The 12,494-nt window shown below is 41.2% G+C and overlaps 2 protein-coding genes across 3 annotated transcripts in view; both read right to left on the bottom strand.

Annotated features, from left to right (window-relative positions):
* Positions 1-12,494, bottom strand: part of STRIP2 (striatin interacting protein 2) — a 55,602-nt gene that overhangs the window by 13,641 nt on the left and 29,467 nt on the right. For both annotated transcript variants that reach the window (XM_054497249.2, XM_063668451.1), the window contains exons 16-18: positions 11,992-12,118; positions 9,283-9,383; positions 6,001-6,067 (exon numbers count right to left, since the gene is read on the bottom strand). In XM_054497249.2, coding sequence (XP_054353224.1) covers positions 6,001-6,067; positions 9,283-9,383; positions 11,992-12,118 — 295 coding nt within the window. The remainder of the gene's footprint in view (positions 1-6,000; positions 6,068-9,282; positions 9,384-11,991; positions 12,119-12,494) is intronic.
* On the bottom strand, positions 509-803 carry LOC129040788 (small nuclear ribonucleoprotein G-like). The gene has a single exon (XM_054495618.2). The coding sequence runs from the start codon at positions 801-803 to the stop codon at positions 576-578; it is 228 nt and encodes a 75-aa protein (XP_054351593.1). The 3' UTR covers positions 509-575.

Here is a 12,494-nt window from a genome sequence, read left to right as displayed (position 1 = left end):
ACTTAACTGATTTCAAATTCATGGTAATAACTATTACTTGATAAATGATTCTTTTGATGCATTTCTGTATTATGGTTCACATAACTGAAAATGAAATCCTATTTTTATTTTAGATTTTCTTTTTTTGACTATTACAAAAGTTTATCTAACAATTTTTTTTTTTTTTTTTTGAGACAGAGTTTCCCTCCTGTTGCCCAGGTTGGAGTGCAATGGTGCGATCTCCACTCACTGCAACCTCTGCCTCCCAGGTTCAAGCGATTCTCCTGCCTCAGCCTCCCAAGTAGCTGGGATTACAGGTGCCCGCCACCACACCCAGCTAATTTTTGTATTTTTAGTAGAGACGGGGTTTCACCATGTTGGCCAGGCTGGTCTTGAACTCCTGACCTCAGGTGATCCACCTGCCTCGGCCTCCCAAAGTGCTAGGATTATAGGCGTGAGCCACTGTGCCCAGCCTAACAAAAAGTTTTTAATATAAAAAGTCCGATATAAAAATGTACATGACCTAATTTTTACATCATAGTAAAACAGGCTCTTTGGAGAGGGGACGTGGAATTTCTCTGCTGAACAGCCATTATTTATTCTCGTTCCAAGGTTTCTAAAGTGATGATACTATTTCTTTGTATTACCACCATTCCAATATTCTTCTGTTGCCCGCTGGTTGCCATCTCCACACACTCATCTATCACAAGATTCATTAAGGGATCAAATCCCCACAATATTCCTTGGACATGTCTGCCACCATTTAATTTCAATAACTTCTTGTCTATAAATTTTTTCAACTCGGGAAGGTGAACTTTGCTCATGGTGTCTACATGGGCTCACAGATGCCTTGAGATGGAATGCATGGCTTCTCTCTTGCTCCTGTGGTAGGCCCAGCAGTGTTGCATCTGGCATCACCCACCTCATCAGCCAATCGATTGTCGGCATTTTTTTTCTATTTTAGATTTTCTTTACCAACACCATTATAGAATAATTCTCTTATCATATGGGTTTTTGATAAATTACTGCTAGATTAAGGACATAGATCTGGATAGCTTAAAAGAGAGTAATGGTTCTCAAGTGAAATAAGTGGATAAGGAGGAAGGAGAAAAAAAATTTCAAGATTGTTAGGGAAACTTTAACAAACTACAAGTGCCCCAGTAAGGGGCACTAACATACCTGGGTATGTGAGTTTGAAAAATCATCCTGGAGATTCTAATCTCCCCAAGAACCCATTATAGAAATAGTGACCAACAGGAAAATTGATATAATGCTAAAAAAATTTTATCCATGGTCCTTCCTTTGCATAAATACCTCATGGAAAGTGGATATATACCTTATGGTATATTTACAGTATATCTCCAAAATACATGTATGTTTACTCATAAATGCATAGTTTTAAATAACATTGTAGGAATGTACACATAAGTACAGAAAGTAAAAAAGGTATCAGTATAATACATATAAAAGATTTAATATTTTCCATCCCCCAAAGCATATTTCCTTGCACAGCCTACATTTCATACCACTGCTCTCAACAACCATTCAGATGCTAAGCATTGCAAAATACATGCTGAGCCCACATCCACTGCCTTCTCCAGCAACCTCCTTTCAAAGACCACACTTAACTTCCACATAATCATACGTTCACCATCCTTCGTTTCAGTTTGGAATTTTATTTCAATTTTTTTCCTAGCTTAGTGGATTGAATATGAATACCGACATTTGGAGATACACAAATTTTTAAACTTCCTGTAGCAGGTGGGAGGGGAAACTACTCAGTATATTGGTGAGGATGGCCTATCTAAAGCTAATTATTTTGACAAAATGGGAATACTTCAGAAATTAATATGCCATTAGCTCTACCTTTATTTCATGTTCATCATGCTGTTTAGAGTTTCAAATAAAGTTGAATTGAATTCAGTTCAAATTCAGAAAACTGAAAAAATATAAATCCAGACTACCTCAGCCCAGCGGTGGCTCAGGCCTATAATCCCAGCACTCTGGGAGGCCGAGGCAGGTGGATCATTTGTGGTCAGGAGTTTAAGACCAGCCTGGCCAACATGGTGAAACTCTGCTTCCACTAAAAAATACAAAAATTAGCTGGGCAGTAATGACACACACCTGTAATCCCAGCTACTTGGGAGGTTGAGGCAGGAGAATCGCTTAAACCTGGGAGGTGGAGGCTGCGGTGAGCAGAGATTGAGCCACTGCACTCCAGTCTGGGCGACTGTCTCAAAAAAAAAAGACTACTTCAGCCCAATAATTCCACTTCTAGGAATCTAAAGGAAATAATCAAAGATTCATGTGCAGCTGGGCATTGTGGCTCACACCTGTAATCCCAGCACTTTGAGAGGCCAAGGCAGTAGGATCACTGAGCCCAAGAATTTGAGACCAGTCTGGGCAAAATTGGGAGATTCTGTCTCTAGGGAGATTTTATCTCTAAAAAAAATTTTTTTTTAATTTAAAAATTAGCCAATCATAGTGGCATGTGCCTGTAGTCCTAGCTACTTGGGTGGCTGAGGTGGAAGGATCATTTGACCCTGGGAGGTTCAAGACTGCAGTGAGCTGTGATCACACCACTGCACTCCAGCCTGAGCAACTTCGAGACCCTGTCTCAAAATAAAATAAAATAAAATAAAAGATTTGCATGCAAGGATGTTTGTTTTGGAGTTACACAAGGAAACCATAAATAAATGTCAACAGCAAAGAATCTTTTTTGAAACTAAATAGTGGAATATTATGTGTAACTATTAAAAATTATGTCCTGGACTGCGTGCAGTGGCTCACGCCTGTAATCCCAGCACTGTGGGAGGCTGAGGTGGGTGGATCACGAGGTCAGGAAATTGAGACCATCCTGGCTAACACAGTACAACACCGTCTCTACTAAAAATACAAAAAATTAGCCAGGCATGGTGGCATGTGCCTGTAATCCCAGCTACTCGGAAAGCTGAGGCAGAAGAATCGCTTGAACCCAGGAGGCAGAGGTTGCAGTGAGCCAAGATGGCGCCACTGCACTCCAGCCTGGCTGACAGAGTGAGACTCCATCTCAAAAAAAATAAATAAATAAAAATAAAAAATAAATAAAAAATTTAAAAAATTAAAATTATGTCCTCAGCTGGGCGTGGTGGCTGACACCTGTAATCACAGCAATTTGGGAGGCCAAGGAGGGCAGATTGCTTGAGCCCAGGAGTTCAAGATCAGCTTGGGCAACACAAAGACCCCGTCTCTACAAAAAATACAAAAAGTAGCCTGGCATGGTAGCATGTCTGTGGTCCCAGCTACACCCAGCTACTTGGGAGGCTAAGGTGGGAGGATCACTTCAGCCCAGGAGCTTGAGGCTGCGATGGGCCGTGCTTCAGGCCGAGTGCACTGCACTCCAGCCTGGGTGACAAAGCAAGACCCTGTCTTCAAAAAAGAAAGAAAAAAATTGTCCTCTAGAATGTTTAATAAAATGATACTGTGAACATTTAAATTTTGCTGTCAAATGAAACATCTATGTATGAGTGAATATATATATAATTGCAGCAAAATATTAACAGTGGCTATATGTAGGTGGCATAAGAGTATTTTTCTTCCTCATACTTTTCTGTTTCTCCAATTTTCTGCAATACATATATTTATTTTAATATCAGGAAAAAAACTTCAAAAGTTACTTAAAGGAAATCCTACAGCCATTCGTGGTGGCTCATGCCTATAATCCCAGCACTTTGGGAGGCTGAGGCAGGTGGATCATCTGAGGCCAGGAGTTCGAGACCAGCCTGGCCAACATGATGAAAGCCTGTCTCTACTAAAAATACAAAAATTAGCTGGACATGGTTGTGCCTGTAGTCCCCGCTACTCAGAAGGCTGAGGCAGGAAAATCACTTGGACTCAGGAGGCAGAGGTTTCAGTGAGCTGAGATCGTACCACTGCATTCCAGCCTGGGTGACAGAACAAGACTCTGCCTCAAAAAAAAAAAGAAAAAGAAAAGAAAAGAAAATTCTATATATTCAAATAGCCAGTACATTTTCTGTGCTTGCAATTTGTTAAGACTGAAAAAAAGATATATCTTACTCATATGAACATTAGTCTTTTTTTGAGCATAGAAGCCACCAGTTTAGATAAACCATACTGAGGACCTATGTGAAACAGACTCACTAGTTACTGCAGCCCATGACTGGGCTCATTCAAAATTCAAGCAAAACAAAAAGTCTGTGGTTACTAAATGAAACCACCAGGTGCCACTATTGCTTCACAGAAAGGAGTAAAATACTTAGCATGACTATTTTTTAGGAAGAATAAATACATGCTTTCACTCTGAATAATACTAAAGTCTTCTTAGAAAACATAATAAATTATTATTTTCACTTCATTTCAGTAATTTTATGCACATATCCCAAAGGTCAATTGGGAGAGATGTGAAAGTGTGGTTCCTATCAATTCCTATATATGAACCAATGGGGTTGGAATTGAAAATAAAAAACACATTATAGGAAGAAATAAATTCAGGCCATAAAAGTTGACTTTATCTTCTGAAATGCCCTACTAATAGCAGAATTTTAATGCTACTGTGTACCACTGTTTCTGTGGAAAATGTATTCTTTATTCCAACTCTGAATAGCAGGGGATGCATGTCTCTCTACCCTGACTTCCACTTTCAACTGGTAGCTATTTAACTTCTCCATCTATAAAATAGTAATACTAACCTCATAGAGTTGTTTTAACGATTGAATAGCTACATCTGTGTAGTGTGAGTAAAAAAAAATTTTTTTAATAAAAAATTTGAAAAAAGACTGAATAGCATCATAAATAACATAAAGAGGGTTAGACAATTTATTACTTCTCTGTAGGAATAAAAAGCTTCCAACTTCTTTGGCTGCTGAGGCCACATCTAAATAAGACCAGGGAATCTCTCTATCCCAGTGGTAAAAAAGGGTGCTAGGTTGGTGTCTCAGGACATGGGTCTTTTGACTCATGTCTAATTCAGGCTCTGTCACCTATGAGGAGTAAACCATGACAAGTCACTTCATTCACTGGGACTTCAGGTTTCTCATCTTTGAAATAAGGGGGTTGGATCAAATGGCTCTTAAGTCCCCTCCAGCCAAGAATCCCATGGTTCTATAAAACCTGTACCACAGAGATTGTCATTCTATTTTTGCATAATATACTTTTCTGACTCAACATTTTGCAGGAATTACAATTGGAGGACAAAGAGTTGTAGTAACCATTGGTGCATGCCATGATTCAATCATTTGACATTTATTGAGCTCTTCAATGTACCAGACAAGGTGCTAGACTCTAAGGATATAAAAATGATGATACTATCTCTTCCTTCAAGGATTCTACAGTCAAATTAAGAAACAGACACAAATGCATAATTACAATGCAACAGGCTGGAGGTATGGATTGTGGCATATCTAAGGAGCTGTGGCAATACATGATGAGGTAGATACCTCATCTTCAGTATGGCTGTTGTTCAGTCAGTTTCATGGAATTGAGAATAACTGTGAGTGACTTTTCTGATTTGCCTAGAGCTGTTTTCAAGATGAGAAACTTTCTGGGCTGTCCTTTTGTGGCTATATAGACTTTTGCCTCCGAGAGACTTAGACAAAGTATTTTCTCAAGTACACATTGCTAGGTTTTATAACCTATATGAAAATTAGAAGTGAACTCCCTGTAGCACAGCGGAAAGAAGACAGATAATTATTTGTGCTAGACCAGAAGAGATTCTCCTGCATTTAGCATAGATATTCACACTAAATTTCAGTCCCATTATGTTTCTAAATTCCCTTTCCTCCTTAGTGTTTTTCACTGGCTGTTTCCTCTTCTCTAAAAAATGCTATGCTAAGCTTTTCCAGGTCTTTCTCAACTGGGTCAGCAACTCTAAACCCCTGCTGCATCTGTGCTCTTGCCAATATACCTTCATTGATCTGAGACTCTTAAACCAGGGCATTAAGGGGTTGGAGAAGAAATGAAAGAGCAAATGCCAACCTGTGCCACCTAGCAATTTCAAAGGCTACCAAATCCCCATCTGCTTACCAGACTTTCAGTAGTAAGCTCCGGCAAATCCTGGATGGTACAGCAAGGATAATCCAGGACTGAGATGCTGTAAGATGCAGAGATAAGGACAGGCTTTAGGTAAATGGCAACAGCAGGAATTGGCCGTATCTGAAAAGGGCAGGAGTTATTTCTCTCCAGCAGCCCCTATCCATTTCCCAAATTGCTTAGTGACCTCAGCTGAAACTGAGGGCTCTGGTGCCAGGCAACTCTAGCTCCAGTCTCCTTTCCTGTCATGAGAGGAACCAATGAGTTCTTTGAGGCTGGCCCCCATCTGGTAGATGCAAAAGAAAGCAGAAAGAGAGCCTCTTTTCTTAGCACTCCTTGCTTCTTTAAAGGAATACGTAAACTTGAGTGCATTTGTGTTTCTGCATTTAACTGTATGTGTGAATATAACTGCTCCCACAGACACTGCCCAAACCCATCCCACTGGATAACAATCTGAGGATGTGAGGATGAAATGATCCTTCTGTGTCTCTCACCAGATCTTTCTGAAAGCTGGGAGCTCTGGGGAATGATTACAGAAGCCACTCCTAAAGGAAGCTTGAGACAGGGGCAGCTTCCTATAGAAAGGCTAATCTAGTAACTCAAGAATGGTAATAGCTGACAGTGGGGGATTGCAAGCTACAGCTCTGTGGTGAGCCCAGGGAAGCAGGCATGAGTTAGGAGGGGAAATAAGGCATTGCATTATGACAAGGACATAGTTACAAAATAAATGACAGCTCTCTCTTTCCTCTTCTCCCTTCTTCATTGACACAATACAGAATCTGGACTAACTAGTCTCTAATGCTCCTTCTGGTTCTGACGTTCCATGAGGTTTTGAACACCAACCTATCTGAACCAGTGCAGCTGGAAATGGATAAAGGATGTTGGCAAAGCAGTGGCTTTGACGACGATGAGTTCACACTGCTGTAATGAACCTGTCTCTACATTTTAAAAGTCAAAACTTCTATACAAGTAAAAGGCAACAATTTCTTTGGCCAGAAATGTTTACCTTTGTCTAAGAAACTCAGACAAAGATAACCTGGGGGACCAGGGTAGGAAAGGAGAAGGGTCAGCTTGGGAGAGGGCAGTGTCAAACTACCTGTAATGTTGTTCATCATCTTGATTCACTCTATTGGATTTTCCCAGGGTTGCCAGTTCTGTACTGCTCCATTAGGATGAACATTCTTGGCTGGCTCATCCACCTATCCACCCACCTCCCACTGATGAAGCCCTATGGCAAAGTAGGTGCCGGCGACCAGGAAATGGGGGTGGGAAATCAAAGATGGATTTGTTCCATTCTCTCAGTGAATTGAAATCTAGCCTAAGGGGGCATAAAATTAACTTACAAGTATCTAGAACATCTAGACTGTAAGAGCCATGAGAAAATTCTGCAATAATGAGCTGTGATCTCCAAGTTCTCAAAGATCATTCAAAAGTACAACTTACAGGTGGTGCAAAAGAGGATCATCTTGTTCAGGCCAACCTTAGCAAAAGGTGTAGTCTGTTGCTACCACTCTTCCAACTCCAAACTGAACCAAATGGACATCTATTGAATTGTCTGTACCTCCCATTCTAGGTCCATGGGTGCAGAAGGAACATTCAGTTTCTGTATACCACTCCCCTAGCCACAGTTGATCTAGGGGTGAACCTCTAACCCAGGGAATCTGGAATAGGGATTGGAGAGTCAATTCAGTCTCTGAGGTGGGGCATGTTTAGCTCATATAGACGTATTTCACTATGCGGCCTGAGAAGCAAACAACGCAGACTGATAAATTTGTCAGTGAGAGAGGAAACTGGAGTGGAAATACAGAGGCCTGGTGTCTTACAGATAGAAGTGAAAGGCTTTCTGGGCTCCCCACACTACAGGCCAACCCTGAGGTCCAGAGCTGCATTGCTGTCCTAGGTTCCTCAGGATGACACATGTCATTTCATTCTGACAAAGTCACTATTCTGCATGAGTCTAGTCCAGCTAATTTTGGTTACTTTTAACAAAGAGTGTTGACTGATACACAGAGGTGCCTGCATGCCGTTGTGGCCCTGTCACAGCCTGACCTGTACTTTCATTTTCCCTGGTAACTCAAATAGCATATCTGAAGTGCCAATTTTAAAGGGTTCAGTGCACAGGTCTCCATATTGTTAGGAAAAACCCATCCTCCAATGCTTACCCCCAAGGGAACGTGTTTAAAGCAATCTTACATATACTAATATTAACTAATGCTTATAAAAGTTCTATGATATAGTCAGAAAAGGTATTCTTATTTTAAAGATGAAAATACTGTGGTTCAGAGAAACAGTGTCTTGCTTGAGATTACATAACTAGCAAGTGGCAGATCCAGGTCACGAATCCAGGTCTCATGACTTCAGACTCCATAGGGTGTGTGTGTGTGTTTTAAGCTACATATAAGTAGGCTCCTTCTCCATGGTGGAATTTCAGGCAGTACTGACAGACTAGTGTGGCAATATCTCTAGTCACCCCAAGTATGAGATTAGCCCTCTTCCTTCTACTTTAGGAATTTTGCCTCTGGTAAACTCTACTGATTAACATATTTCCAGTTCTTGTGAAAGTAGAATATTAAGGAACAAGGATCTACTCTGTAATCCCCAAGTCCCTGCTTGGCTGGAGGAATGGAAAGCAATTTGTATTCACAGGGAAGCCTGTGTTCTGATCCTGTCTCTGATGCTTACTTAAGGGGTCTCACCAGCATGTTAATTTTGTTAATATCTCTGAATTTGTTTCCTAATTGGAAAAATGAGAATAAAACTTATAACAACTCTTAGCATTGCTGAGGAGATTAAATAATGAATGTGAAATACCTTATTTTTTTAAATTACAAATTGATGTACCTCAGTAAATTCTATTATGTACCTTCAGTTACAAATTTTGTATAATGCATTACAGTTTATGAAACAGCATAACTGTTCCAATTGCTCCAACTTATGATTTATACTAAAATAAGGCCTGGCCAGACAAGCAGGTTGTTTCACAAAAAACAACCCCTGGATCCACCTGACACAGAGATAAAAATTCATCACTACCACTTCATTTTTTAAAGTCATGACATTTTTCAGTGTTTAAAACTATTAAAATACAAATACTTCCCTAAAGAAGGCAAACTATACACTCCATCAGCTAACACTTCAAGGAAATTAAATTTAACAGTGACAGCTCTAAGACAGGAGGGACTAGGGACACAGGAAAACTGAAAAGCTCCAAGATGATGTCATTTTCTCAACCACCCCAAAATAGCCCCTTGAAATAAACCTGTCCAGAGTTCATACCTGTTTTTGGCAGTGATGTATGACAAGATATTTTGATTGAAGAACTTCAGGATCAAGGGGATGCAGTTGGCAAATACCAAATGTTGCGATACATATTCAAACTGAATTAAAAATCAAAGCAGAAAGGGCTGCTTATTTGGAGGAGAATGGAAAGTATGCTTGAAAAAAAGAGAGGAAGTACAAATCTAATATCCATTCCTGAGAATATCTACTATCCACTTGTGTTATCAGACTTCCTGTCTGGGAAATGGGAAGAATCATCTTCAGCCAGCCCATCCTACATGGAGGGGGATAATCTGCAGTATATGTCACAAGCACAAAACAAAGAAGCCAGAAAATAAAATCCCACTCCAATACATAGAAAGAATTGCTGTGAGATTTGTTCCTAAGCCTAACAGGAAAGGAAGGCTCCCTGAGGGAGTCGTTTTCCATGCCAAACCTCTGGCTCATAATGTTTCAACTGTGATTGATACAGTAGGGACAGCTGCAGCTTACCCTTGGCACCTGCTGGTATCACTCAGTCAGGATGGTGACAGCACATAATAACCAAATGGACCCCTGGGCTCCAGCTCCAGTATGTCTGGTATACCATATTATCCTTAGTATTTAGAATATCAGTAAGTATACTGGCCGCTTGGAGTATGGCAGAAAGGGGGAAAGAATATTAGTAAATATTTTAATGAATGAATGAACAAGAGCCCTTCAGCCAACAGATACTGCATTGAGAAGTCTAAGGTGTCTTTGATAGGCTTAATACCAGAATGTGAAGACTCCATTCTGCTCTCCCAAATCCAGATGTGGTTTGTATATAGGACAACCTAGTGGGACAGGTGGCCATAAGAGCAGTGTCATGGGGGTTATGTTACCCATGATACACTAAGGAGTGTCAAACACAGTTTATCTCCAGATCCAGAATCTAGTATTCTAGTATAGAAATGGGGTTGAAAAAGCAGAGAACTATGGTGTTTTAAATCCTCAGCTCTCTGATCACCAACAAGTAGCCAAGCAGCAAGCTAAGCTGCCTAATGGCCCTGGGTATGTAGTTAGAGCAGTGGAGTCAGTTTATGCCAAGACCACTTCCCTCTTCTGTTCAATATTTTCTCCCTGGAAGGTTATTTATTTTATTTGTAAAATCCAGGGTATTTTCCAAAGCCCCAGACAAAAGAGCAAACACATATCCAGTATCATCTGATGGAAAACTTTTTTCAGTTTGAGATGTGCCTGTGGCCCTTCAGGATTCACTGACACACACTGGCATGGCCCATCAAGCCATCCACCTGTCTGGCTGTGAATCCACATACTTCCCACCAAGAAAAGCAGAAGTAAACACACATCCACAGTTCTCTGTTCTCTTTCCACTAGAAACACTATCTCCTACCTACCACTACTCCTCCCAGCCCTACTGCTGCTCAGCAAACACTGGCAAAAGTGGGAGCACTCAGGGCAATGAAACATACCCAAAGATGTCTTTGAATGTATGAAAGTGGAAAAATACCCTGGTTGATAGGGCCATGGACATAGACCCTGCAGAAGCCTCTCTGTACTCTGATGACCTGCTCTTCTACCAGCAAGCTTGATTCTGACTTCTTAGGAGGAAAATGGGGTAGAGCCTCTGGGCAAAAATGAGAAGCATTTCTCTTTTCCCTGTGGTCTCCTCACAGACAGGCGCATCCATTTGCTGTCCCCATCTTGTCCCTATATCTTGGCAATGCCCATGAAACCAAGTCCAAACTCCTTAGCATGGCAAACAATGTTTTATGGGAAAGCAGCTTCTTAACTCTTCTTAGCTTCGATTTCATCATGTATAAAAGAGGTATTAAATAAGACTACTTCATAGGGTGGATAGAATTAAATGAGGGCCTAGACAAACTTAACAGGGTGCTGGACACAGGACAGGTGCTCAGTAATTGTGTGCTAGCATACAGATTATGATTTGCTCCTTGCCGATTCCTCCAGCTTCATGTGTCACCAGACCATGCCCATCTTTCCCCACCCCAGGCAGAACTCCAGCAACATTTAATTATGGTTTTTAAAGGTACTTTGCTCTCTCTCTTCCCCCTCTGGACTTTTGCATATTAGCTTTTCTGCTTGAAATGCCTCCTGTCCTCCTTCCCTAACAATTCCCATATCCTGGCTAACATCTGTTTTTTTAGGACTGAGGTTAGAAGTCATTTCTTCTCCACCTCAAGCTGGATTAGGTGTTTCCATAGCAACCAGTGCTTATCGGTATCAGTGCACTTATCTCTCTATAATTGGCTACTTATATATCTGTATCCTTTATAAGATTTCAAGGCCATGAAGAGCCAGAACTGTGCCTTATTCTCAGAATTATATCTCAAATGTTGGAAAAGTGCTTCACATATAGAAAACTATGGTCAACATACTTTCCCCCCCATTTTTGTGAAATGCTTACATTCTCTCTTGCATTGTTTAAAAACTGGCTGGGCATATTCCTGAGAAGCTAGAGATTCCTACCCACAACCCTGGGATAACTTACAAGGGACACAGACATCTGCACCTTTCTAGGACAGTTCCCACTCCATAACCCTACCTCAAGCTCATGCAATGAGTGGCTGGATTCTCTGAGGGAGGACAAAGAAAAGGCTGAAAGATGCTCATCAGGACTAAAAGGGCCTTTGCATCCTTCCTCTGAGAGATAGGGCCTGGCAAATACCCAAGACCTGTGGAGAAGTGCTCCTAGCTGCTCACCTGGTAGATATGGTTGAGTTTGAAGTGTTTGAGGAGTAGCAGAAGCAGGGTAGAGATACTCTTTACAATAATCTCCTTGTGCCTGTTCACATCGATGCCCAGCTTCATGCTCTGGAGAACAGTGATGCTACAATGGGGAGAGAAGGTATTAGCGCAGAGAGTGGCCTTAAAGGGAGCCCTGTAGGGATCCAGGTATTTGGGTCTGATAAATATACACAAGACAGCCAGAACTTGGGAAACCTGAACTTCTGTGCCACGGAAACCTCCAGAGTTCCCACTTATGAGTCTGTCTGAAGAAATGCTCCACTGATCTCTTTGTTTCTGTCTCTCTTTTGGCAAGCTCATCCCTTGGCAATGTTCACCCAAATACCTGGACAGCCAGTCGCTGGCACTGGTGTCACCCTCCAGATCCAGAGTTCTGAGCTAAAAAGAGCCAAACAGAAAGCCCTGTAGGGGAAAGGGGGTACTGGTGGGCAGAGACAGGGAGATCTCTTTGGAGACAA

The sequence above is a fragment of the Pongo pygmaeus genome, chromosome 6, assembly GCF_028885625.2.
Source record: "Pongo pygmaeus isolate AG05252 chromosome 6, NHGRI_mPonPyg2-v2.0_pri, whole genome shotgun sequence".
Classification (NCBI taxonomy): domain Eukaryota; kingdom Metazoa; phylum Chordata; class Mammalia; order Primates; family Hominidae; genus Pongo; species Pongo pygmaeus.
This window is presented reverse-complemented; position numbering and strand designations above follow the sequence as displayed.

What these genes read in the sequence shown, in the direction of transcription:
- LOC129040788 (XM_054495618.2), bottom strand. Translation starts at nt 803, where the DNA reads ATGAGCAAAGTTCACCTTCCCGAGTTGAAAAAATTTATAGACAAGAAG.